General features: G+C 43.2%; 2 protein-coding genes across 6 annotated transcripts in view; both read right to left on the reverse strand.

Annotated features, from left to right (window-relative positions):
• The window catches only part of Rsph10b (radial spoke head 10 homolog B), a 37462-nt gene extending 34722 nt beyond the window's left edge, over positions 1-2740 (reverse strand). For all 3 annotated transcript variants that reach the window (XM_055598644.1, XM_055598642.1, XM_055598641.1), the window contains exon 1: positions 2675-2740. The gene's annotated coding sequence lies outside the window, so the exon portion shown is untranslated. The remainder of the gene's footprint in view (positions 1-2674) is intronic.
• Positions 2741-3315: 575 nt separating this feature from the next.
• Positions 3316-25451, reverse strand: Pms2 (PMS1 homolog 2, mismatch repair system component). 3 transcript variants are annotated; one of them, XM_055598637.1, is made up of 15 exons: positions 25371-25451; positions 23301-23440; positions 22144-22230; positions 21887-21989; positions 20722-20905; positions 18330-18497; positions 17526-17623; positions 15786-15885; positions 13727-13811; positions 12144-12299; positions 9888-10755; positions 7893-8060; positions 7108-7208; positions 6785-6954; positions 3316-4007 (listed from the first exon to the last, which is right to left on the reverse strand). In XM_055598637.1, exons 1-15 carry the CDS (start codon positions 25391-25393, stop codon positions 3864-3866), a joined length of 2595 nt encoding a protein of 864 aa, XP_055454612.1. In that variant the 5' UTR covers positions 25394-25451; the 3' UTR covers positions 3316-3863. The 3 variants fall into 3 exon arrangements, with proteins under 3 accessions (XP_055454612.1, XP_055454614.1, XP_055454613.1); XM_055598638.1 differs by lacking the exon at positions 3316-4007 and adding an exon at positions 4669-4697; XM_055598639.1 differs by lacking the exons at positions 20722-20905; positions 22144-22230; positions 23301-23440; positions 25371-25451 and having other exon boundaries at positions 3317-4007; positions 21887-21954.
• Positions 25452-25524: the final 73 nt, after the last annotated feature.

Below are 25524 nucleotides of genomic sequence, written 5' to 3' on the forward strand. Positions count from 1 at the left end.
TCCATCTTGATTCTTAACACTCATCATGTGCACTTTGTGCTCTGTAGGCCATGTGATGCCAATGAATGCTGCCTGAAAACCTCAGCTCAGATTTAAGACTATTACATTATACAACTTGCAGGGTTTTTACTGTAGAGTGCCCTGCTTTTATAGAAATCTGATTCAATCACAGAATACTAAGGCAATTATTTTTCTACTGCCCTTCCTCACTGTGGATAGCTTTGTATGGATTTTATTAGAATGTGTGATCTAAATTTTTTGTTTTTTTCAAGTCATGGTTTCTCTGTGTAGCCCTGGCTGTCCTGGAACTTGGTCTGCAGACCAGGCTGGCCTTGAACTCAGAGATCCACCTGCCTCTCTGCCTCTCAAATTCTGGGATTAAAGGTGTGCACCACCACTGAAAGCCTTAAAATTTTTTAATTAATTGTTTGTGCCTGAGCATCAGCACGATTAAGTAGCAGGTCCTCTTAATAGCTGAGCCATCTCTAAAGCCCCAAGAATTAATTTTTAAGTATAAACAACCAGGCTAATAGGATGACTTAGGTTAAGGCACTTGCCCTCAAGCCTGAAGACCTGAGTTCAATTCTTGGAGTCCACATGGTGAAAGAACAGAACCTTCTACAAGCTGTCCTCTGACCTCCGTATGTCCAGGTCTCATACTAGTCAACTCTCACCCCACTGAACAAATAAAACGGAAAAAAGTTCATCTTTGGGGTCCAGCATTAACAGCACTTGCTGTTCTTGCAGAGGGTCCAAGTTCATTTTCCAGCATTTATGTTTGATGGCTCACAGCCACTTATAACCAGCTCTAGGGATCCAACACTCTCTTCTGGCTTCCATGGGTACCCATGGCTAAATATAAATACACATAGATAAAAATGAAAAGTACATCTTAAAAAATAAAAAAGCACATAATATCATTAGTTTGTTTTATTTAATAAATGGTAATTTTATGTATCCTAATAGATAAATATAATTATTATTTATATCAGTAAATATTTGTTGTGCATACCTATTTTATATACTAAAGCCAGGGTCATGCAAAAATTTCCTGGGCAAAAAGGGGTCGAGTGCAGCCTTGTTGTAGAATTTGATGACTAATCGGCTCTCGTCAGCTTACGAGACAGAAGAGAAAGGGTGGTTGCAGAGCTGAAGGCAGAGTTCCAAAGCCAGGGGCCTGGAGAGACTGCTCGGCGGTTAAGAGCACAGACTTCCAGATGACCCAGGTTCAATTCCCAGCATCCACATGGCAGACCACCAGTGTTTATAACTCCAAAATCTGCTACCCTCACGCAGACATTTATGCCGGCAAAGCGCCAATGCACATAAAGTAAAAAAATAATAATAACAAAAAGTGTTCCAAAGCCATGGTTTTCATACCACTCTGAAACTGATCTCACTGATGGTGTCCTACTACATTAGGTAAACAAGACAAAGAAATTACTGGGGTACAAAGAAATCTGGTTCAGGTCTGTGCCCCCTGGGGATGGATCAAGTGGCACTCCACGCCTGCCTCTGCTAGGCACGCTCAATCCCACCTCAGAGGTTCTTTCTCCAACACACCATCCCGCAGCTCGCCCAAGGGCTGTCAGCAAAGAAACGTTTCTTACAGTGATGACCCCCACCCCGTTCTTAGGAGGTCGCACCTAAGTAACCTGCAAGCCCGCCTATTTTCCACTCCACCCCGCCGCAGGATCCCCTCCTCAGTCAAGCACGTGTTCTGGTCTTGGGAAGCTAAGGAAGGAACTGACTTTTAAGTTGTTGCTGCGCACGTAGGATTATCTCAGGGTGCTCACCCACTTGCTCTGGCCAGGCCAGCAGATCCAAAAGTGGTAGCAAGGAGGTAGCGTCCTGGGAACTAGGTGGTCTCCAAGCAACTGCCACAAGTCCCGCCCCCTGTACTCTTAAAGGGGCCGCGGGACCCACAGAACGCTTGATCGCATCAGGTTTTACCATGCTTATTCCCAAGGAAGGGAGGAATTGGCTAGACACTGCATCTGGGTGTATCAACCTGGATTTTTCCCAGATCTAACTGCAAAGTGTGTGGTCCCTCTCAACAGGTTTCTTCATTATAAAATAGAATAACAGGCTTTTGTTTTTCACCATTGCTTTAAACCGAACAATGGCTTGAAGCCATACATTATCATAGCTGTTAAATTGTGGGCCTGGCTTCACTGGGGGCTTCCAGGGAGTCTGTGTACACTTTGAAAAACTAAGTGACAGATGGTCCATCAGACTGCACAGGACAACCTCCCCATCACCAGGATCCTTAATCCCATGTTATGTATACCGTGACAGTCACAGGTTCTGGTGATCAGAAACAGACTTTTTTGAGGCGTCATTACTGTACCTCCTAAGACTCCCAATTTGCAGTGTTTCTGTGAATATTAAATGAGAGCCTGCATACCTGCCCTAGCAGTTTGTTTTGAGACAGAATTTCGGTACATAACCCTGACTGGCCTGGAACTATGTGGCAGCCCAGGCTGGCTCAAATTCAAAGATCAGCCTGCCTTAGCTGTGCTGAAATTCACAGGCCTGTGGCACCCTGCCCAGCAGTAGCACAAACTTCGTTAAAATGAATGCAAATAGCCATGTCCTCACCACCTCGTCACATTGAACCATGGTAGATCTTTCCCAGGAGTCACACAGCAGAGGAAGATGGAAGGGGAATTACCTGCAAGTGACACCACTGTGCCATTTTTGGACAGTTTAAATGGACGAGTTTCCAAGGAAACAGATTCAAAACCCCATAGTTCATATCCTGAGGAAACCAAAATACAGCACTGAGCTACAGCAAAATCCATTTTTCTCCTTCTCTCCTGCCTCTGCCCCTACCTAGAATAGCACTGAGGAACATTTATTTAATGACGTCAGGCCAGGTGTGGTGGTACATGTCTTTAATCCCAGAATTCGGGAGGCAGAGGCAGGAGAATCTCTGAGTTCAAGGCTGGCCTGCTCTATACAGAAGCCCTAAGTTAGCTAGGGCTCCATGAGACTCTGTCTCATCCCTCCCCAGTCCTATTCATTCTAGTCATTATTTTCTTTTCAATCAGGTAAGGAATCCCTTTGCTTTTTTAATTTAATATGAGTTAGGATTGAGAACTGCTAATTTCAAAAGACCATTGCTTTTAACTTGGGCGTGTGGCCCACACCTGCAGTCCCAGCGCTTGGGGGGTGGAAGCAAGATCAGATCTAGGCCAACCTTGGCCACAAAGCAAGTTCAAGGCAAGCCTGAATTACATGAGCACATCTCAAAACACAGGGGTGGGGGATAGAAAAAAAAAAAAAAAAAAAGAAGTAAACAAATACGAATTCAACTCTCATTGAGGGTTGAAAAGTTGCAGACTAAAAAACCCCCAGCCAGAAGGAAGACTGGCTAACTTCCAAAGTGGTCTTCTCTTTTTTTTTTTTTTTTCCCAAACAGGGTTTCACTGTGTAGCCCTGGCTGTTCTGGAACTTGCTTTGCAGACCAGGCTGGCCTTGAACTCAGAGATCCACCTGCCTCTGCCTCTTGTTTTTCTAAGACAGACAGAGAGACAGATACACACACACTCAAATTGCAGAGTAATAACTGCAGACAAAATAGTGAAAAGGCTTAATTTTTTTTTTTTTTTAAATGGAGTCTTATTAACATAGCTCAGGATGATCTTAAAACACCTGGGCTCAAGTGAGCCTCCCACCGGGGTCTCCCAAGCAGCTGGGCTACAGGCACATGTCACTATGCCTGGCTTAACATTGTTTTTAAGTGGATCCGGTGCACGGAAGCAGCATGTTAATTTTTGAGCATGATAAACAGGTTACTTATAACCCCGTCTTTCCAAAACAGAACAATTTGCAATCCTCTATCCCACAAACAGTAAGTATCAGTCCTGAGAGAGGACATCCAGATTTGCAATGTGCCTCATGGTTGGCCGTCCATGGGGACAGTTCCAGGGGTGGTCCATCTCACCCATGTGAGCGACAAGCTTCTTCATCTCGCCAGTATTGAGAGCGGTTCCAATCATCACCTGAGTACGAGACAACAGTGGAGAGTTTGGCCTTTGTTAAAGCATCTTCAGGAGCATGCTAAGATGAAACCAGACAAGACCACAGATAAAAAACATTTCCTGAAGAACATCCCCAGAAGCCCCGCCTTCCGACAGCTCAGCGCTCTGTCTGTCCTGCTCCATGGCTCAGGCTGTGGGGGCACAGCACCCCTTCTCTCCTCTCACCCTGGCAACTAGAGGAGTCTAGAGTGCCACCCTCCACCCAGCAGGCAGCAAGGACTTTCATTACTTAAGTTTATTTTATTTTGGGGTGTGTGTATGTTCATGCCTAAGCGCATGGAGGCTAGAGACTGACACTGATGTCTCTCGCTGTCTTAGTTTTTGGGACAGGATTCTCTCCTTGAACCTGCATTTTGTTATTTTGGCTAGACTGACTAGATAGTGAGCCCCTGGATGCACACTTTACATGCTGAACTGCCATCCCAGTCCCTATTTTTCCCCTTCTTGAAGATAGGGCCTCACTGTATGTAACCCTGGCTGGCCTGGGACTCCCAGGCCAGCTCTTCCTTTACCCCAGTAAAAGCCCGAGTCCTTGCCTAATGTGCCGGCGCACCTGCGGTAGTTTGAATGAGGATGGCCCCCACGAGCTCGCATGCTTTGAGGTTGGTTCCCCGTTGGTGGACTGTTTGGGAAGGATTAGGAGGTGTGGCCCTGTTGGAGGAGGAATGCCACTGGAGGTGGGCTTTGAGTTTTCCCCACACGAGGCCCTCTCTCCCCTCTCCCTCCCACTCTGCCCTCTCTCTGCAGCCTACAGATCAGGGTGTAAGCTTTTAGCTACTGCTGCAGTGCCACGCCTGCCTGCCTGCCAACATGCTCCCCGCCATGATGATTGTGCACTCACCCTCTGAAAGTGTAAACAAGCCCCAGTTAAATGCTTCCTCTTATAAGTTGCCTTGCTCAAGGCATCTCTTCACAGCCCTAGAACAGTAACTAAGGATAACATCCCGGTCTGCAACCATCCTCCCCCACACTGGCACACTATCCTCACATGCACATGCACAAAGCGAGCCTTGGAACCAGAGAGCTAGCTTCCCTGAGCTTGGGTCTTGCTTCCCCCGTATCTTTTTGCAAGTGTTCCCTCCTTTAGGCTCCTGCTCAAATTCTCTGCCTACTCCAGTGAAATAGTACGTTTCTTTCTCTTCCCAAAACATGAAGAGCTTTGTGACATGCATGTGGGAAACAGATGCTATAGCACACCCCAACATGCTGAGACTCTAAGAACAGGTAGAGATGGGCATGCAGACAGGCCTAAACTCCTCTGTTGCCATCTTTCTTCCTATTATAGCACATGAAGTGTCCACCAGATGTCAGCAGAGACCTAGACCTAGGGACAAGGCAGGGCTCTGTCACACTAGAGGCAGAAAGACAATAAGCAAGTTAACAAATGTCTCATATGGGGTGACTGCAGACAGGAGGGAGCCAGGCATGTGAAGAGCAGTGATAGCGGGTCCAAGTAGGGAACAGAAGGAAGAAAAGGGCCTGAGGTGACAGGAGACAGTGACTGCAGCCCCTTGACTGTGGCTGGAGCAGAGGAGGAAAAGGGCCTAGAAAGGCAAGCACAGACTGGAGTATGTGTCATGTGGAAATACAATGTCTGGCTCCACACCACAGATCATCAGATGGGTGAAGCGCCCGGCCTGACTGTCCACACAGACCACCTTGCTCTGACACTTCCACTACAAGATAAAATGGTTTCTATTAACCAAGGATGTGTGACTAGAAATCAAACCCAACCAGATCCTGGGCACCCTTGCTCTCTGTCTGTCTGTCTGTCTGTCTGTCTGTCTGTCTCTGTGGGCAAGCACACAAGTGCTCTACAACTAACCCCCACCAGTGGTCCACAAGCAACTCTTTTCTGAAGGCAAGCCTACAACACAGCACTGAACCCTGTTTGCTTCCCAGAGCTGCCACCCCTCTTGAACTCAGCACTCACTCGCACTATAAACAGTAAGACAATGGTGTGCCCCCTGGGTGCTGCTTTGCTCTCACTCTTCAGGCAGAGGCAGCCTCTGGTTTCCGTGTTTACTATACTATTTTTTTCTATCAGGAACATGTTTACCCATGGAGGTGCTAGCTTACCAGTCAAGGGAGCACCTTGTTCACATTTTTCTGTGGTCACACGCTGTTTTAAATTCCATACTACTGTCGCTTAAGGCGTCATTATTTGTTTGTGTCTATTTCTCTCCCCCACCATACTTGGAACAGGACAGGTATACTACATGGGCTCAAGGAATTGCTGGAGAACTCAGGAATGTGGCCAGGTGATGGAGTTGCTTACTTTATTTGGACATTGGGTTAATACCCAGCCCCATCTTTACCATTGGCCATACAAACATGAGGTACACAGGACACAGCATCGGTGATCGCAAACAGCTCCTGTGGGACACCCGTGACTAAATGGCTCTACTGGAGTTCTGATGGTGTCGTCTTGCCCTGGAGGCAGGAAATCTTTCTCAGTGCAGGGTGGCATTACCCGTAAGGCCCATGGATGAAGGAGGTACAAAGCTAACTGCTAGACTCAAAAAACTCTGAGCTAAAACGCTGCTTACATCTGCGGGGAACGAACAGCAAGGTTAGAGGTCAAAGACGATGCAGACCTGTCATGCTATGCCAACAGACAATGCAGCTCTATCTATCTCACAGCATCACGAAGGTGCTTAACAGCATCAACCAAACCAAGAGCCAACCTGAACTCCCTCCAGCCCCTAGGCCCCAGCGGTGGAACTCATTTTACTTACAGACTTCCGACAGGCTCGGGAAGCAAACATCTGCCTGACTCTGGAGGGCCGGCACATGACCCCAGGGCTGTCACTTAGCATAAAAATCAGTTCATCTATATCTTGGGGCCCAAAAGTCCAGTTTTTACTAGTTGGCAAGGAAATCAATTTAGCCCTTTCAGTGACTGGAGCTAAAAGAAAAAAAAATTAAGGAAAATCCATTACTGGAAAAGAGCACTTTAATCCATGGCTACTTATAACAAACATCTGCACCAAAGAAAGGGCAAGCCAAGCTTCTGAGTTTCTAAAACATAGGACCCCACAGTCCTAATTGTTAAACTCACCATCCTCATCAATGACAAAATCGAAGCCATTCTTTCTGAATATTTCCAGATTTTCTAATAGCACAGCTTCATTGACAGCAGTTAAGTTCAGAGTCTGGGGCCTGAAAAACAGAAGACTCGGACTATAAACTAAGGCAAACATTTACTGACAGAGCAGAAATGAAAGCAAAATAGCACTGTTGAGGTTGGTTTATAGAATATCCCTTTTAAAGACCCTTATGGACCAGACACGGTGCACAAACCTTTACCCCCCGCACTGGGAGGCAGAGGCAGGCAGGTGTCTGTGAGTTTGAGGCCAGCCTGGGCCACACAGTAGACTGTGGTAGACAAGTCTGTGAAGGTTGGCACCACTGTACACCAGGCCTAATATACTCAGTTACCCTCCGCCAAGAAGATGGCCTCTCCGGCCATCCAGTGAGCATCGTTTCAAACAGCCAAAAGGGCCTGATACCGAAAGAACACATCAGGCAAGCTGATTAACATTTCTGAATGTGTGCAATTTTACCACTGTGAGATGGCGGTGGCAACATAATTACCCTGTATGTTTGCTTGGATTAAAAAAAGAAATTGCTTGAACACAGTTTACCATGTTACGGCACTCAATAAATGGGAGCTATGATTATTAATATGTAAAAGTATAAAAATGTGTTGCACAGATATCTTTGGCAAAACCCCCGCTTGTATACATATAAGCATACAGATATTGGTATAAGCTATTCATCCCAGTGAATAGTGGGAAGATGTGAGAAACAGCACTGGAAATTCTGAAGCTTGTGTGAGCTCACGTGATGAGCCTCTGCGCCTGGAGCACAGTGTGCTGCTGCAGCATCTCAAAGTTGTACTTCTCGTCTGCAGCATGCTGGTCCACCAGGAAGAGGTCCTCCTTCAGTTTGGTTACTATAAATCCCAGGTTAAACTGACCCAAGATCTCCATCTCTGCAAACATCGACTTGCTGCAATACAAACATTAGTTATAAGGCACCTTTGAAGATTATTTCTGATTGTAAAACACAGCACTTTAATTAAAAAAGTATACAAAAGTGTAAAGTAGAAAAGGTAACCATTGTACTTTCTACACATAACCTCAATTATCCATATAGTCACTTGATCTGCATAGAAGACTAACAAGACGCCCTGGGGAAATATCTCAGTCAGCTCTGGTTCCCAGAGATGGCCTTCATGACTACTATCAATAATTTGGCATATGTACTTCTAAATCTTTGCTCACACATGAATTTAAGTTAAAAAAAAAATAGAACTAAGCACTTTTATTCTGCTCTACTTTCATCACTTAGATTCTTTTTGAGATGTACACATACAGATCTACAATTTTTTTTTTTTTTTTAAAGATGGTTCTTAATATGTTGTCTGGGCTTTTGAATGGCCCCTATTTTCAGTCTGTCCAAGTAGCTGAAATTATAGGGGCATGACACCAACACCCAACTTTAGATTTACTACTACTCTTCCTTTCTTTCCTTCCTTCCTTTTCTTTCTCTCTCTCTCTCTCTCTCTCTCTTTCTTTCTTTCTTTTTTGAGACAGAGTCTCATTCTGTTACTCATCCTGACCTCAACCTCCTGGTCTTCCTGCTTCAAACTCTCAGGAGCTGGTACTCTGTTCTTCATGACTGTACTGGAATTCAAATACATGCACCATAGTTCATCTAATAAATTCTCTCCTGATGGATACTCAATTGTTTCTAATCTCATAACACATATAAGGCAGCAACACAATCCAGGAGAAATGCTTGTATGGTCTAGCCACCAGGGTAATGTACAGCAAAGATAGTGATGTGGAACCAACACTTGATCTGCACAGGTGACTAGTAAGATGCCCCAGGGAACTATGTCAATCTGCTCTGGTTCCCAGGATGACAACCTGGAGGAGAAAACTGGTACTAGTTTAGTGATCTGGGTTAACAGAATCTTTGGTAGGTCTCTTTCTACAACAGCCAGGCATGGTGGCACACATCTGTAATCCCAGCACTGAGGAGATTAACACAAGACAATCATGAATTCAAAGTCATGGATTTGGGCAACACTCAGAGAAGCAGAGGCAGGCAGATGCCTGTTGAGTTCTAGGCCAGCCTGATCTACAAAGTGAGTCCAGGACAGCCAGGGCTACACAGAGAAACCCTGTCTCAGAAAATAAAACAAAAAAGAACAAAACAAAGTCACTCTAGGGTACATGAGGAAATGCTGCTTAAAAGACTCACATACACACACACACTGCAGAAAACTTGCAAAGCATACTTGCAATCCCAGCAATTGGGAGGCAAAGGTAAGAGGATGAAGAATTCAAGGCCATCTTCAGCTACACAGTGAGTTTCAGGTCTGCCTGGGTTATATGAGACCCTGTCTCAAAAACAAAAGAAAAACAAAACCAGGAAAACTGACACTAAATATGTGAAAGGCAAGAAGTTAGTGAATAGAAACATCTTTGCCAAAAAGAGATTAAGAAGCAAATGACCAATCTGTGGGGTTAAAAATCAAGCCCAAATTCAACATCAGAATTAGAGAAAGGGAGCAATGAAGAAGTGGGGAGAGGGTAAGTCTAACTGGGGGCTTGTGATATTGGGAAGACCCTGAGTAGGGCTGCCTCCACAGGAATCTCAAGCCATAGGATGGATTGTGGTGCCGAAGACACCGTCTACACAGTGCAAGGAATGAAGACATCAAGATAACGCAGAAGGCCAACACTGAATCTCTACAAAGTCTGCCTCGGTTCAGTCAGACTAACCAATCACAAGCCTGACCAAAACACCGGTAAGAACAAACAGTACCTGATCTCTTTTCTAAGCTCATCTTCTGCTGCTTGGTTTTCTCCAGGGCAAATCTTGGCCCTAAATTTCCTGTAAGTCTGTTCCCTCTCATTCTGCTGCTGTAGGTGCCGCAACTGCTTCATACGTTTAGCTAAGGAACTCATGGAGAAGTCAAGGAGTACTATTTTCTTATCAATTTTCACAGCGACATCAACCTGAGCTGCTGAGGTGCTGTGAGTGTCAAGCAACTTGCGAGGAAGGTCAGTATTTGAAGGCCTTTCTTCCGTCTTGAAACGCTTAGCGTTTGAGGGTGAGAGATGAGGTGGTGGAGGCAAAGCTTTACATTTATATCTGCTGTCTTCTTGCTTCAAATGATGTCGTGTACCTGGAAGACGGCCATGTACTTCAAGTAGCTGCTCAGCACAGTCTGTGTTTTCCTGTGAAGACCTGTCCCCCAGAGAGCTCTCTGTAGAGTCACTGCTAAAGCCACTGGCCACTTCTGAAGTGCTGACCCCTTCGTCAGAGCCGGCTGAGGTGCTGCTGAGCCCTGAGTCTTTTTCTGTTTTCATTCTGTTCACACACTCACCAGGGCTTTCCCTGGGACTCACCAAATTGTCCTGGGAGACATGCAGGCCTTTGTAAGAGATGAGATCTGCAGGATGAGAAGACATCACGCCCCTTTTTTGACTTGGATAATTCTTTTTCAGTTCAGGAGACTCTGGGCTCCAAGACTTGATCTCTGTGGGAGCATGAAGAGAAAAGGCCTCTCTCAGCCTGGAAATGGATGCTACCCTTTTCTCATCTGCTGTGATCTTCACTAAAGGAGAGTTATCTTGCTTTCCTGACACAGGCTTTTCCATTTCTGATGCATGCATCTTTACTAAGTTACCTAAGCAGAAAGGCACAGAAGAGAATCAGGAGTGTATTGAAGGGAAACAAGAGGATTATTTTTATGTGAATAGGCATTTTACAAAAGAAGAAGCCAAACTGCAAATAAAACATAGCAACCCTGGCCAGATCCCATCTTAAATGGGCTATAAATGGAACCTAAACGTATGCACATCTGTGACCAAGCTCCTCCATCAGAAATCAGAGCATGAGGCTGCATGCCTATGATCCCGGCACTCAGGAGGCTGACAGAAGAAGACAGAGAGTTTCAGGACAGCTGATGTGGAGCATAGAAAGACCCTCTCAAAGAGACAAAACCAGGGCTGGAGGGATAGCTCAGCAGTTACAAGCACTTTCTGCTTTTCCAGAGGATTTGAAGTCCATTCCCAGCACTTGTGAAGGCAGCTCACAACTATCTATAACTCCAGCTCCGAAGACTCTTCTGGACTCTCTGAATATTGCATATACGTGGCAGATGCACACAGCAGGCACACACACTCACATTTTAAAAATCTTAACCAAATAAACAAACCAGGAAATACTGATTCGTTCTGGAACATGTCTGAGGGTGTGAGTGACAGCTCTTTTCTATAGCCCTACACTGGAGGCAACCTGAATACCCACATATACATACACAAAAACTGTGATAGTTGACCGGAGTGGAATACTGGACAGTCATGAGAATGAATGAATGACTGAAAAGTTACATATGACTTTGATGGATCCTAAAAAATAATTAGAAGACAGTAGACTGAATGACTCCAAGTCTCTCAGTCTGTTTCTCTCACTATGGACCCACAGCTAGGATGGACCTCACTATGTAGACCAGGCTTGCCCTCAACTGTGGGAGAACTTCCTGTCTCAGTCTCACAAATGCTGGGATTGCAGGCATGTGTCACCACACCTGGCCTTCATAAGCCTTTTAAAAAAAGCTTGTGATAGTGTGTGTGTGTGCACACGTGTGAAGTACACATACACATGCTTTTTGAGCGTAGAGGTCAGAACAACCTCCAGTTAACGATCGAGTGGCACTCCTCAACTTCTACCTTGAATCCTATTTTAAAAAGACATCTCTTTTTGAATAGATATTGTACTTCACTTTTCTTTTTTTTGTTGTTGTTAAAAAGAACTCTGGTTGGCCTGGAACTTGCTCTGTAGACCAGGCTGGCCTTGAACCCACAGAGATCCACCTGTCTCTGCCTCCTGAGTGCTGGGATTAAAGCTGTGTGCCACCATGTGTAGCCTCTAATAAATATACTTTCTACTGTGACGTTTTCTCTTTATCAGTAAGATTCTACTTCATGTTAAGAAGTACTGAGGGAAAAAAAAAAAAGGAAGCATCACAACAGCTTAAACTTTCAGAAGGTCACATGACTGTATTTTTCTTACCTTCAACATCCAACAGTGGCTGCTGGTTGACACTAAGCTTGTGTGCATCACTGTCAAACATTCCGATCAAGGAGGTCTTTAAAACTGCCAGCAAAAGCTTCTCTTCCTGCAGTAAAATTTGCCTTTTATCTGGAGTCACGTTGATATCAACATGTTCTAAGGCAAAGACAAAGCACATGCTTAAGCTCACCTTTAGCAATACAATTTTAACCACAAACTTTCACTCATTTATACTATTAATTAAAACCAGCCAAGTCAGACTGGTGTCCAGACTAGTATTCATAAATTACCAAAGTATTTTTTTGAAGATATATATATATAATTTGTGTCGTCTCTGTGTGTGTGTGGAGGCCAGAGGTTGACATCCAGTGTCTTCCTCAGTTGCTTCTCCACCTTATTTTCAGGATTGGGAATCTCACAGAAGCTGGAGCTCACCGTCTGGCTTGACTGGTTGGGTGACATGCCCTAAATAACCTCCTACTGCTCCCTTCTAGCACTGGGATTACAGGCATGTGCAGCTGAACCCAGCTTTTTACACGTGTGCACGGGATCTGAACTGTGGTCCTCACACTTGCCGACCAAGCATTTTACCTACTGAGCTGTCTTATCAGTCCTTAAAGTTACCTTTTTAAATAAGTTAGGAAATAATAATTTTATCTTTATTTTAAAAAATGTATTATTATATCATTAAATATCATTTTTAGACAGTGTCTCACGTAGCCCAGGCTGATCTTGAACCTATGTAGCTGAGGATTATGGGACAGCTATCCTGGAATATGAAGTGCAGCAGCAAAATCAAGAGAGACTCCAGCTGAAGAGATGTCCTGGAGGTTAAGAACACCTACTAGTCTTCCCGAGGACCAGCATTTGATCCCTAGATCCCAGGTGGCTCCCAACCACATGTAACTCCAGCTCCCTCAGGACCTGACACAGCTGGCCTCTGTGGGCACACAGGCACGTGCAAACAGATGCAGGCAGAAGAGCGTGCTGGAGTTACCCGCAGTGAGCAGGGCCTGATGTCAGGGCTGGACCCAACCTCAGTGCTCTGCAAGAGCAAGAAGAGCTCTTATCCACCGAGCCATTTCTCCAGGGCCCCAAATGATGTTATTTTTTTAAAGTAATTTTTAATGACACAAAAATAAAATGTTTACATCTACAAATAAAGACAAAAAGTTATTTCTTTCCACAAATGTTAATTAGTGTGAGTACATATTGGCACATGTCTATATGAGCATGTCTGTTTCAAGAAAGACATACACATATGTCAAAATGTCTTGAAAATGTGGATCTAAATAGGTCAGAATTTAACAATCAAAAGGAAAAAAAATGCATATGAAATTAAATTATTTTCAAAATCAAGGAGAACCTGTAGGCATATTTTCTCCATCTGTTCAAGTTTAAAGTTACATTTCCTAGTAATACAATGAACAGTGTTTCAACAGAATATAAGATGGTCAGTATACAAAGGAAAATTACAAGATTACCAGTTGTTTTCTAGTCAGCCATATCAGAGCCTTACAGTTTCATTTTTACTCTTTTAGGAATAGGCCAGATTTTTTCATTGGAACTTCAATGGGACTTACCTGAATCAACAGAGATGTTAAGAACAACAAATGGATACTGATGCCGATTATACATGTGATAAACCTCATTAGTAAGTTTAGAGACCTACGAGAAACAGATAAGAAAAGAATACGTGCTCTGTCCATGCACTAACAACATGCTATTCTAACCTGTCACCCAGGGATCTATTTCCGTGAAGCTTTATTAAACCTACACAGCTTTCTAGCATTTCTTTCTACACAGGGTTTCGTGTAGCCCACCTAAGGACGACCTTGGACTTGTGGTCCTCCTGCCTCCACCTTGATGCTGGGCTCATAGTCATACAGCACCACTTCTAGTTTAATGAGGTGCTAGCGATGGAGCCCAGGGCGTTATGCATGCTAGGCAAACACTCTGTCTGTCAGCTGGGCTAGATCCCAGCTCTCCACAGTGTTATTGACGTATGAATGGTATGCAATAAGCTACACTTTCCTCAGTATAGATTTTAGCTAGGCCCTAACATAGAGGCCCACAGTTCCAGGTACTCAAGAGGCAGAGGCAGGAAGGTGGAAAGTTCAAGGTCAGCTTGGGCTACAGAGTGAACTCAATGTCAACCAAGGTAGTTTAGTGAGACCTTGTCTAGTTTCATGGGAGAAAAAAAAAGGAAAAAGAGGGGTGGGGATATAGCTCAGTGATACAGCACATGTAGAATATTCAGCACTGAGAAAACAACAAAAACCTCTACAATTTGATGTCTTAAAAATATACACACATATATACATATACACACTTGTGAAGGTATTCTACAATCAAAAGAACAAATATATATATTATTGGAAGTTTCCTTATATTCTTCAAAAGGATTTGTTTCAGGGGCTTGCTAGGTAGCCCAGGCTGGCCTCAAACTCTTGATCTTCTTAACTTAGCCTTCTTAGTTCTAAATTCCAGGCAAGAACAAACACACCCTGCTAAAGGGCTTATTAGGTACAGTGACTAGATAAATAAGACTCCTAACACCAACTCTTTCCAGTCAAAAGATGTTCTTCAAGACAATTCTGCCAGGTATGATGATAGACTCTTATAATCCCAGTACTGCAGAGATTGAGGGAGGATGGACAGAGAGAATGTAGGTGCAGTTCATGTTCATAAAGCATGTTCAAATGTACTTAGGTTCACAGTTGTATGATATTACAATGCAGTTATTAAATGACAGGGATAATCACACTAATTTTCAAATGTATAAACTGGGTCACACTCAGGACGCAGCCGAATTTTACAGTGTCGCTGGAAACAAAGTATCTCTGATGTCACTGTTCCTGAGGATGCACAAGTCAGAACCAAGCCATTAAAGCCTCACAAGGACTTTGGGTCATAGGTTCTGCCCTTATTTTCCTGTAAAATTGACAAAAGGAAGAGAAAACACACAAACAAATGCATGTGGTCAGTGTGCAATAAAAAGTTTGGATAAATGTTTTGGAATGTTTACTTTTGTCCAGTAATGATAGTTTCTATGATAATAACTATATTAAATAAGCACTTGTCTACACACATGAAACTGAAACTGTAGACTTACTTAAATGCATAAAAGAATTTTAAAAGATTCAGTACTAATTTTTGCGTGTATGGATGTTTTGCCTGCATGTATGTCTATATATCACATAGTGCCTACTGTCTGAAGAGGCCAGAAGAGGGCAACATTTCCTCTGAGACAGTTTTGAGCCGCCATGTAGTTGCTGGGAATTAAACACAGGCTGCTCTTAACCACTGAGTCATTTCTCCAGTCCCCAAATAAGATAATTTTAAAGGCATGTTTCTGAGTCAGTTCCAAGTTCCATGCCTGTATCAGATGGTCATGAGGGCTGGAGGGATAGCTCAGTCAGTAGAATGTTTGCCTTGCATATGTGAAGCTCTGGTTCAATTACTAGCTCCACATAAACCAGGCCTGGTGGTCCAAACCTGTAAGCCCAGCACTCAGAAGGTGGAGGTAGAGGAGGATCAAATGCTCAAGGCCAGTCCTGGCTACATAGGAAAGTCTGAGGCCAAACAGGGCTACATCAGCCTCTGTCTCAAAACAGCAAGCAAGTAAACAGTGAAAAATACCTTTGCGGGGTCACAAGGACGCCGATTGACGAAGAAAAACTGTCTGTCCGTCGAGCTCCTTCCAGCACCATGTGTGCAGTGTGAAATGAAGCCCGAAATGCTGTCAAGAGGAACACAGGAACGACAGTATGAAAAAGATGATAGCAGCACATGACACGTTTTCCCCTTCTGAGGCAGAGTCTCACCATGTAGTTTATGATCGCATGATCCTCTTGCCTCAGCCTCCTGAGTGCTAGGATTATAAGTGTGTGCCACGGTACCTAGCTTATTACAGAGCACATCCTTACAATCAAGTCAGAACAGAAGAGCCGGTGACTCCTTCATCAGGGCAAACCACATATCAGTCACACATCCCTTTCCTTGTAAAAGTCCTTCTCAGGGCAAGGAGAAAAGCTCAGTTGTTAAAGTGTTTATTGTGTAAGCACTCAGACCTGATTAGATCCCCAGAATCCATGTTTAAAAAAATCCAAGCATCGTGGTACACACTTAAAATCCCAGTGCTGGAGAAGTGGAGACAGACAGACATCTGGGGCTTACCAGCCAGCCAGCTGAGCCTACTTGATAAATTCCAGGCCTCTGAGAGGTTCTATCTCAAAACAAGGTGGATGGTGCCTGAACAATGACACCTGAAATTGGCTTTTTGGCCTCCACATGCACGAACCTACACATATACATATGTAAAATCTGCTCTTAGCTTCCTTTATATAAGTTTTCACATACACATACACACAGAGAGAGAGAGAGAGAGGGAAAGAGAGGGGGGGAGAGAGAGAGAGAGAGAGAGAGAGAGAGAGAGAGAGAGAGAGGATTCATTCTTGACAAGCATACAATTTAAAATATAATGAAATATTCCTGCTCCCAAACATTAACGCCTATGTTGGCACTTAGGGTGTTGCTGAGTCTCTTGCTCTGCACAAGTCCCACCCTAGCACTGTGTCCAAAAGCAAAACACCTTTATCTATTGGTATGTCCACCTTTGCTGGCTAGTTTTTACTCAACCTGACACAAACTAGAATCACTTGGGAAGAGGGATTCTAAGTTGAGAAACTGCTTCCATCAGACTGGGCTGTGGGCGTGTCTGTAGGACAGTTCCTTCATTAGTGACTGATATGGGAGGGCTCAGCCCACTCTGGGTGGTGTCACCCCAGGCAGGTGGGCCTGGGTTGTCTAAGTGAACTGACCAAGTCATGGGAAGTGAGCCAGTAAGCAGGGCTCATCTGTGGCCTCCACTTTAGCTCCTTGGCTTCCCCTGATAACTGAAAGCTATAAGTGAAATCCCCGTGCTGCTTTTGGTTAGGGTGTTTACTACAGCAATAGAAAGCAAACTAGAACAACATTTTTTAGAATTTTATGAGAAGCCAAAAAACAAGTGTAAAAATAAATAATACAGATTTTCCCAGGTCCAGTCCTCCTCATGGAAGTGTCTATATTTCATACACTAAAACACAATAACGGAGCTGGACAACTTCAGTAGATCCCAAAGGTCAAACATTATACATAGAATAATTAAAAAAAAATTATTCTAACTAAAGTAAGACTAATTCAACAGGAAACCCTCCTAAATGTACCCAGGCTACTGTTTGAATTAAGTTAGGCCAGATTCTTTTTTTTATGCATTCTTTCTTAGCAGTATACAATCCCTTTACACCTTAAAATCACTATTCAAACAAACACACACAAATAAACAACACCCTCATGAAAAGTGATTGTAGTATTCCTGGCAGCACACAGTGTACTCACTGGAAAAGATTGTGCTGAGTCTTGGAATAGCTCAAGCCATAGTCTTCACAAACAGAGTCACTAGGGGGCAGCTGAACAAAAGGAATGAGGCTTTGCAACTGAAAGACCAAGCATAATTGTTATTTCCTAAGATGAAAGGAAGGTACCACATTTCAGGGAGATAAAATGTTTTCTTTTCAGGTCAAGCTATGCCTCATTAAGAGCACAATACATACATACATACATACATACATACATACATACATACATACATATATATTAAAGAATCTTGACAACTACTATGTAGTACTGTGACTTCAGTCTGTTTACTATAAATACGGATTACCTGAGCACCTATTTTATGACATGTTTTTCAGAAAGAGAGATGGAATATTAAAAGATACAGTATTTAATTCCCTAAGAATAAAATCTTAAAAGTCTTCAGCTCCCAGACATTAGCTATAGGGTACTTAAATATCTCTTTTCGAGTTTTAGTCTGTGTGAAGGACAATAAAACCTGCTACAATCACTACAGCAAAAACAAACAAACAAAACCCCCACAAAAACCGTTTCTCAGGGTGCTCAAGAGATGGCTCAGGGGTTAAGAGCACATAGTACTCTTCCAGCGGACCCCAGTTCAGTTCTCAGCACTCATGTCAGGTGGCTCACAATCCCCTGTAACTCCAGCTCCAGGAGGAATCAAAATCTCTGGCCTCTGCAGGCGCCAGCACTCACATGTGAATACCCCTCCCCCCACATACAAATAATTAAACAATAAATCTAAAAATCAAAATAAAAGTTTTCCAGTAGCTGGCCAGCCCCTACCTGCTTCTGGCCAAACACAGAGGCAATATTTTCCTTCATGCCAGAGCTTCCATTTGTGCATACCACAGGCTGCCGTTTTCCTTGTCCGAGCTGATTAGTGCAACTTACACGGACGCCTGCTGAAATGATACAGTATGCCTGTAAGACCTGGACCATTTTGGCATACTCCTGTTTGAGAAACACAAGACTCAGGATTATTTGATCTTACAGGAATTGCATGACTAAGCTTACAACATCCTACTCAAGGTTCTACACAGCCTTGAAAACAAAGTAAGGGCAAGAATCATCAACACAAGGATCTGTGCAGAATCACCCCCATATATGCTATGAAACGAAACTCGGCTTTGGCTTTCGTCACTGTCCTCTCATTTTCAGCAGGTGCTCCATCACCAAGAAGCACATTCTAGGGGCTGGGAAGCTAACTCAGCATGTAAAATGCTTGCTAGGCAAGCATGCGTACCTGAGTTCAATGCCCAGCCTCGTGTGAAACCGTTGAGTGGCAAGGCGGAAACTGGAGGCTCTCTGAGACTGGCTAGGCTTTCTAGTAAAACTTGTAACCTCCGGGGTTAGAAAGATTTTTACTCCAAAAATAAGGTTGACATGATAGAGGACAAAAGATGTTGACCTCTGGCCTCCACTGCACATACACAGGAACCCCCACATGAACACAAAGTACATTTCTAAGCCAAGTGTAGGGCATGCCTACAAACCTAGACATTCAGGAGGATCAAGTCACAAGGTCACGAGGTCCAGGCCAGCCCGGACAACAAAGCAGAACCTTCTCTCGGAGACTAGAACAAGTGCACGTCCTTTGAGTTTAGAATGTTTCCTTTAGAAACTTATTCCTGTTTTTTTTAAGACATGATCTCCATATGTAATTCAAGATGGCCCTCCAATTTGAATTTTTTCTGCCCACACCTCTTGAATCCGGGATTATAGACAAGTGCCACCATCCTGCCTCCCATATTTGTTTTTTATAAGAAATTTTATCCTTATATAAAGACTAGCATAAATATACAAGACAAATTAAAAAAAATATTCACTAGCTGGGCATGGTAGCTACCATACTTACTGACTTGTTCTGTAACGTTTCTGTCAACTTGACACAGGCTAGAGTCTTTTGGGAAGAGGTTACCTCAACGAGAAAATGCCCCCAAAAACTGGCCTGTGGGGACATTTTCTTGATTAATGATAGATGTGTGAGGTCCCATCTCCCTGGGGGTGGTGCTACCTCTGGGTAGGTAGCTCTGGATAGTGTAAGAAAGCAGGTTGACCTTTGTGAGTTTGGGGACAGCCTGGTCTACAGAGCAAGTCCAGGACAGCTCAAACTACACAGAGAAAAATTGCCTCAAAAAAAAAAAAAAAAAAAAAGAAAAGAAAAAAAGCAGGCTGACTGAGCTTTGGGGAACAAGCAAGTAAGTAGTATTCCTCCATGGTCTTTGCTTTAGTTTCTTTTAGGTTTCTGTCTTGAGTTCCTGGGCTGGCTTCCCTTCATGATGGACTGTGATCAGGACATGTAGGCTGAAATAAACCTTTTCTTTCCCAAGCTGCTTTTGATCACAGTGTTTTTATCACAGCAATAGGAAGCCTAACTAAGACAGTAACCCACACCAGTAATCCTGGCATTTAGGAAGCTGAGTCACGAGGACTCAGTTTGAGTTTGAGGCCAGTATGTGCTATAGGATGAGATCTTGTCTCAAACTAGAAAAGAAGTTCATTAAAAATGAAGACAAAAAAAAAAAAAATACTGTTTGCTAAAACGATAACTTTAAAAACTTAGAGCCAGGGCTGAACAGTTGGCTTAGAGGTTAACGGCATTTGTTTAGGCCCCCATGGGCTCTCATAACCTTTTGTAACTCCGGTCCCAGGAGAACCAATGCTTTCTCTGACCTCACACGGCACCAGGCATGCATGCAGGCAAAACATCCACACACATAAAAGATAGAGACACCTACCAGCAAACGAACAAAAAACCTCTTACAAGCAAATGTGAGCAACCATCAGCAAGGAGCTAATTAAACTATGCATGTCTATATCATGAAAGAATGATGAAAAGTTAAGATAGTACAAACTGAACAAAAAAGATAATTACAATGTGTGAAAAGTCAGTTATGAAACAATGTATACATCATGATCTTAATTATAGAAAAACAAAAACCCACTGCAGCTGGGCATGGTGGCACACACCTGTAGTTCCCTCACTTAGGAGATGAAGGTAGGAGTTGACAAGACCAGACCATACATAATTAGACAAGTCTCAAAAAAAATTTTTTTTTCTTAACATTTTTAAATTAAAGTAAGAAAACAAACTGATAAACATCTTCCAGACATTTTTTACTCACATACTACATTAGCAAAACTTTAGAGGACTGGATTGTGAATTTACCAATACCTTTTTAATATTCCTTTGAAATTCTTTGTGGCGCACGGGCAGTGTATAAAATAAGTGCTGCACGCTGACTGTGGTGCCTTTGGGTCGGGGGTAGGGGGTTTTCTGGACGATCTTCCCATTGTGGTCTAGGACCAGTCGAGTCCCAATGTTTGCAGATGCGTGGCAGGTAGAGATAGTGACATCACTGTAAGAGAGCACCAGGGACAGCAGGTCCACTGAGAGCTGCACAGGGGCTGCTGGGATGTAGCTTAGAAGCAGAGCACCTACCTGGCACTGGCTTTGAACCCACAGTTCAATCCCTAGCACCTGTGGAGAAACCTAAGGAACTCACAGGGGTAGATACAGAAAACCTTTTCCAGCTTCCCTTTTTCTCAGAATGTCCTTGAAAAGATGATATTCTTCTCAGACAATTAAGGTATTCACTAAGTAAGGAGTCATCAAAACAGCTTAAATTTGAATTTCTCAGATTTGTTACTTGCAAAACTTTTACAAAGAATTCAAAGATATAAGTCAAATATAGAATTATAAAAATCTACAGGTGACTGTTATTAAATAGGGCTTTCATTAAATCTTTTCATTAAAACTAAAAAACTAAAACTAATGTTACTCATAATGTATCACCTATACATTATTTTATTTTTGTTTGTCTTTGAAGAGCTACTAGTTGGCCCCAGGCATTGTGTATTGTAGGCACGCATTCTGCTGCTAAGCCACAGCCCTAGCCTGTGTAATACTGAAAGATTAATAAATGTTTTAAGACAGGCAATGACTTTTTTACAGTATTTTTTCTTTTTTGCTTTAATCTCATTACTTTAGTTCTCACATTTCAGAAATATTTCTTAGATTGGCAGTCAGATAAAAGAGCATTCAGAAGTTAGGTATCAAGATGTTTCAAGAGAGGGCCGGGCGCAGTGGTGCACACCTGTAATCCCAGCACTCAGGAGGCAGAGGCAGGCGGATCTCTGAACTCAAGGCCAGCCTGGTCTACAAAGCAAGTCCAGGACAGCCAAGGCTACCAGAGGAACCCTGTCTTGAAAAATAACAACAACAATAACAACAGCAACAACAAAAGAGTTTCAAAAGTAAAGTGAAAACGATTCTAATCATGCTTCTAAATCTGCAGAGCTTTACACAGTGCATCAAGTCGATGAGAACAATGCATCACCTCAGTGCACACAGCGAGCTCAGAGCTTCCCCTCGAAAGCCAAAAGTTTCAACCTGAGTGAGGTCGGCAAACTCCTGAATCTTAGAAGTGTGATGTTTCAGAGCTGAAAGAGAGAAGAAAGAAAACCGAAATGTCTTACCTGATAGAGCAACAGACATGCACACCATCCGGCACACTATGTGGTCTCAGACAGTGTTACTCAGGGTTACTGAGACAAACACAAACAATTACTTTATGATTAGGAGCATTGATCTTACCTAGACCGTCAAAGTTCTCTTCTTCTACCCCACATCCATTGTCTGAAACTTCAATGAGGTCCACCCCATAGTCTTTAAGCCTTACATCTGAAAAATTCAACATACTTATTTCTTAATGATTAACCCGTGCTAAAAGCTTTTCTGCTGACAATATTTGTGACACGGAATGCAAACTTAGCAATCATGTCTACACTTTAAAGATACCGTTGTCATTCTGAGGGGTGTGTGTGTCACTGAAGATCTAGCCCAGGATACTGTAAATGCTAGGAAAGCACTCTTTAAGAGAGCCACAACCCTAGCCCTGCATGTTTTATTTTTTAAGTCCTTCTGAATTATTTGTAAACTGAGATTAAACAGTTGGTTATCATTGTTATTGTTATTATCTCGAAAGGAATACTTTTTAACACAGCCATTAAGAGGAACAGGCTCAGGAGAAAGGGATGGCTCACCAAGACTAGGCTCACAACCAAAAACATAAAGTCAGGCTCAGCAATCACTGTTCCTAGATCATATTTCCAAGCTTTACAGCCTCAAAAACAAATTCCTGGTACCTCAGTTTCCCCATCTAATGACAGAGAGAGTATCCCCCAAATCATAATAGTCTGCATACTAAACAAGGCATTCCATATATAATTCTTAACAATGCCTATACACAATGTAATTCAATTATTATTCTGTAGCTAAATATTAGGCACAAAATGGTTGCATAACAGTTTTCCCTGATTTGAAAGTTTCCCTTTAGGAGCAAGGGGTCTCATGAAACTCCAAATAAATGTCACCAGTCTGGGAAAGATGCAACTACAAGAGTTCAGAGATGCTGCCTTCAGGGATCATCACTAAAGCTGGGATAGGTGTTTTCGAATCATTTTTGATTCTGTAAATAACCTCTCACCCATATTTCTGTACATAACATCAATACAAACGCATTAATTCACCAAGCTGGAATGTGGGTCACTTGTTACTTTGGTCTGTCACAAGTTCCCTGTCAGTGCTGAGTGGACGTTCCAGGAAGTCCCTTACACAACAACTAAGCGCTAACTTCAAATAACAGGAATTGGCACAGCAGGATTTGATGGTTTTCTGATAATTCAGTAATGCCTCTTAAATAAATAATGACTTGTTGCTTTTGTTGTGGCTTTAAACTTTTCCAAACTTACCAATACTAGTAGCACCAGCGTCCACACTATTTTCTATCAACTCCTTCACAGCAGTGCTCAAGCTGAGTACCACCTGGCCGGAACAAATCTGATGGACTGACCTCCCATCGATAGGCCTGATGGCCTTAGCAAGCTCTGTACTAAAAGAAAATCAGTGACAAAACACAAAGTAAGTATTTAGACGAAGCCGATAATGGATTTCCACTCTGGTTTTAACTGTGGTAAGCGAGTCATCTGTTCCTAGTTAGCCTAATCCATCCACTCATCGTACAAACACACTCATTCTTGCAGACAGGAATGTTCTACAATCTTTAAACAGCTGTTAGTATATATTTAAAACTATCTGATGCTGAAAAATCTAATTATCAGCCGGGCACGGTGGTGCATGTCTGTAATCCCAGCAGCTGGGGAGGCAGAGGCAGGCAGATCTCTGTGAGGCCGGCACGGACTACAAAGCCAGGCCAGGCCAGCCAAGGCTACACAGAGAAACCCGGTCTCGAAGAAAAAAACAACCACCACTACCATAACAACAACAAAAAGAAAAGCTAATTACACGTGCATCTACATGAAGGAGACTTACTGTACCTCAAGCTACAATAAGCTTTTACAACAATGAGATCTTCATCCTTGAATAGCTGAAGCAACATTTTTCTTTTTACACCATTTGTAAAAAGTTAAAATGTGGTGATACTATTTTCACAATTGCTTTTGAAATCTGAATCCAAATCCAAGCTTCCACACTGCTCTGAAAGTCCTCCAAATTCATGCATGAGACAAAGGCTCCTCCCTCAATGTAGCCCAGACTGGCCTCAAATTCAAATCCCGAATGATAATACTACTTGCACTTCCGCACTGAGCTGTGTTTCTTTCTGCACTGGCCTTCAGTGTTTAATCACTGTTTTGCCTCTTGCTTCCACCAGTTTTGGTTTTCTGTTCTTTAATTTTGCCACAGGGTCCAATGCAGCCCAGGGTGGCCTCAAACTCTCTATGTAATAAAAAATAACTATGAATTCCCGATCCTGTTTCTACCCAGCGTAGGCCACTGAGCTTGGTTCCCATCAGTTATTTTTGTAATTACAAAACCAGTCAAATAATCATTAGGCTTAAATGTTCAGTGGTGCCCACTGTCCATCACAGGACGTTTAAAGAAAGACCACTAATAACTAGGTTCCAATCTACTATCGCTAATTCCTCTATGGTTGAGTCATTGTATGGTGGTTAAGAACAGTTTTCTGGCCATGAAAAGTTCCATTAAAGCATAATGGAATATAGATACATTCCTGGGGAAAATATTTTGTGAGTATTTCCCATAGGATATGACACATACTAGACTTCCAAAAACCCTGAGGAAATAAAGTAACAAACATGCTTCTTTTCTCTCCATTCTACCTTGCAAAGAATCTCACTTGTTTTGGTCCCAGGGAATTGTTTAATCAACTCAGGTGTCTGAGGTAGGAGGATCCTGAGTTCAAAGCCCTCAAAAAAGCCGAAACAAAAAAGTTCACTTGTCTATAACCCCTAACTGCAGACGATCTCAAATAAAAACGCAAACTGTCTAAAAATTAGTTTATTCTGTAATAGGTCTACTTCTGGTACTTTGAGTGTGGGGAAGTCAGTATTTAAACACAGACAGCAAATCTGCGTTTACAAATCTGTCACTGAAAGTAACTGTGCTGGCCTTCCAAGATGTGCTACCCTGACTTTGATGCCACTTTTGAGCAAGATAGCAAATATACAGAAGCACCGCAATGTAAAAAAAAATCTAAAAATCCTATTGACTGCAAAACTAGAGTAAGCCTTTAAGTCTCACTCTCCAAGTCCTCACGTATAAAGAAAAAAAAAAAAAAAAAAAAAAAAAAAAAGAAAGGAAAGGAGATCTTTCTGCTGGGTTTTCATGCCTGCGTCTCGAGGACCCTTTTCAGCTTCGCCGGGCCCAACATGAGGAGAGCGCCGCGGTACGTCCGCGAGCTCGCGAGCGGCGCCTCAGCCGCTTCTGGTCCTGTCAAGGAGGCGGCAATACCGGGAACGCTAGGGAATGCGCCCGGAGGGTAGACTGCAAGCCCGGCTCACCTCGCGCCCTCCGTCTGTTCCATGGACGCAGCACTCCAGAGTCAGGAACTGCGGGAGAGTTCGCGCCGCCGCTCCTGCGAAGCCGAGTCTCCTGGGCCATCCATTGGCTGCATTTGACATCTAGCCCCGCCCCTTCCTGGCGGGGTCGCGAAGG

This window comes from Psammomys obesus, unplaced genomic scaffold (genome assembly GCF_907164565.1).
Source record: "Psammomys obesus unplaced genomic scaffold, mPsaObe1.curated_primary_1811, whole genome shotgun sequence".
Classification (NCBI taxonomy): domain Eukaryota; kingdom Metazoa; phylum Chordata; class Mammalia; order Rodentia; family Muridae; genus Psammomys; species Psammomys obesus.

Coding starts and splice junctions, on each gene's coding strand:
- Pms2 (XM_055598637.1), bottom strand. CDS start 25,393: ATGGAACAGACGGAGGGCGCGAG. Junction 17,624..18,329: donor CTGTGTTTGGCCAGAAGCAG/GTAGGGGCTGGC, acceptor TTGGTCTTTCAG/TTGCAAAGCCTCATTCCTTT. Junction 6,955..7,107: donor TTTTGTCATTGATGAGGATG/GTGAGTTTAACA, acceptor TTTTTCTTTTAG/CTCCAGTCACTGAAAGGGCT.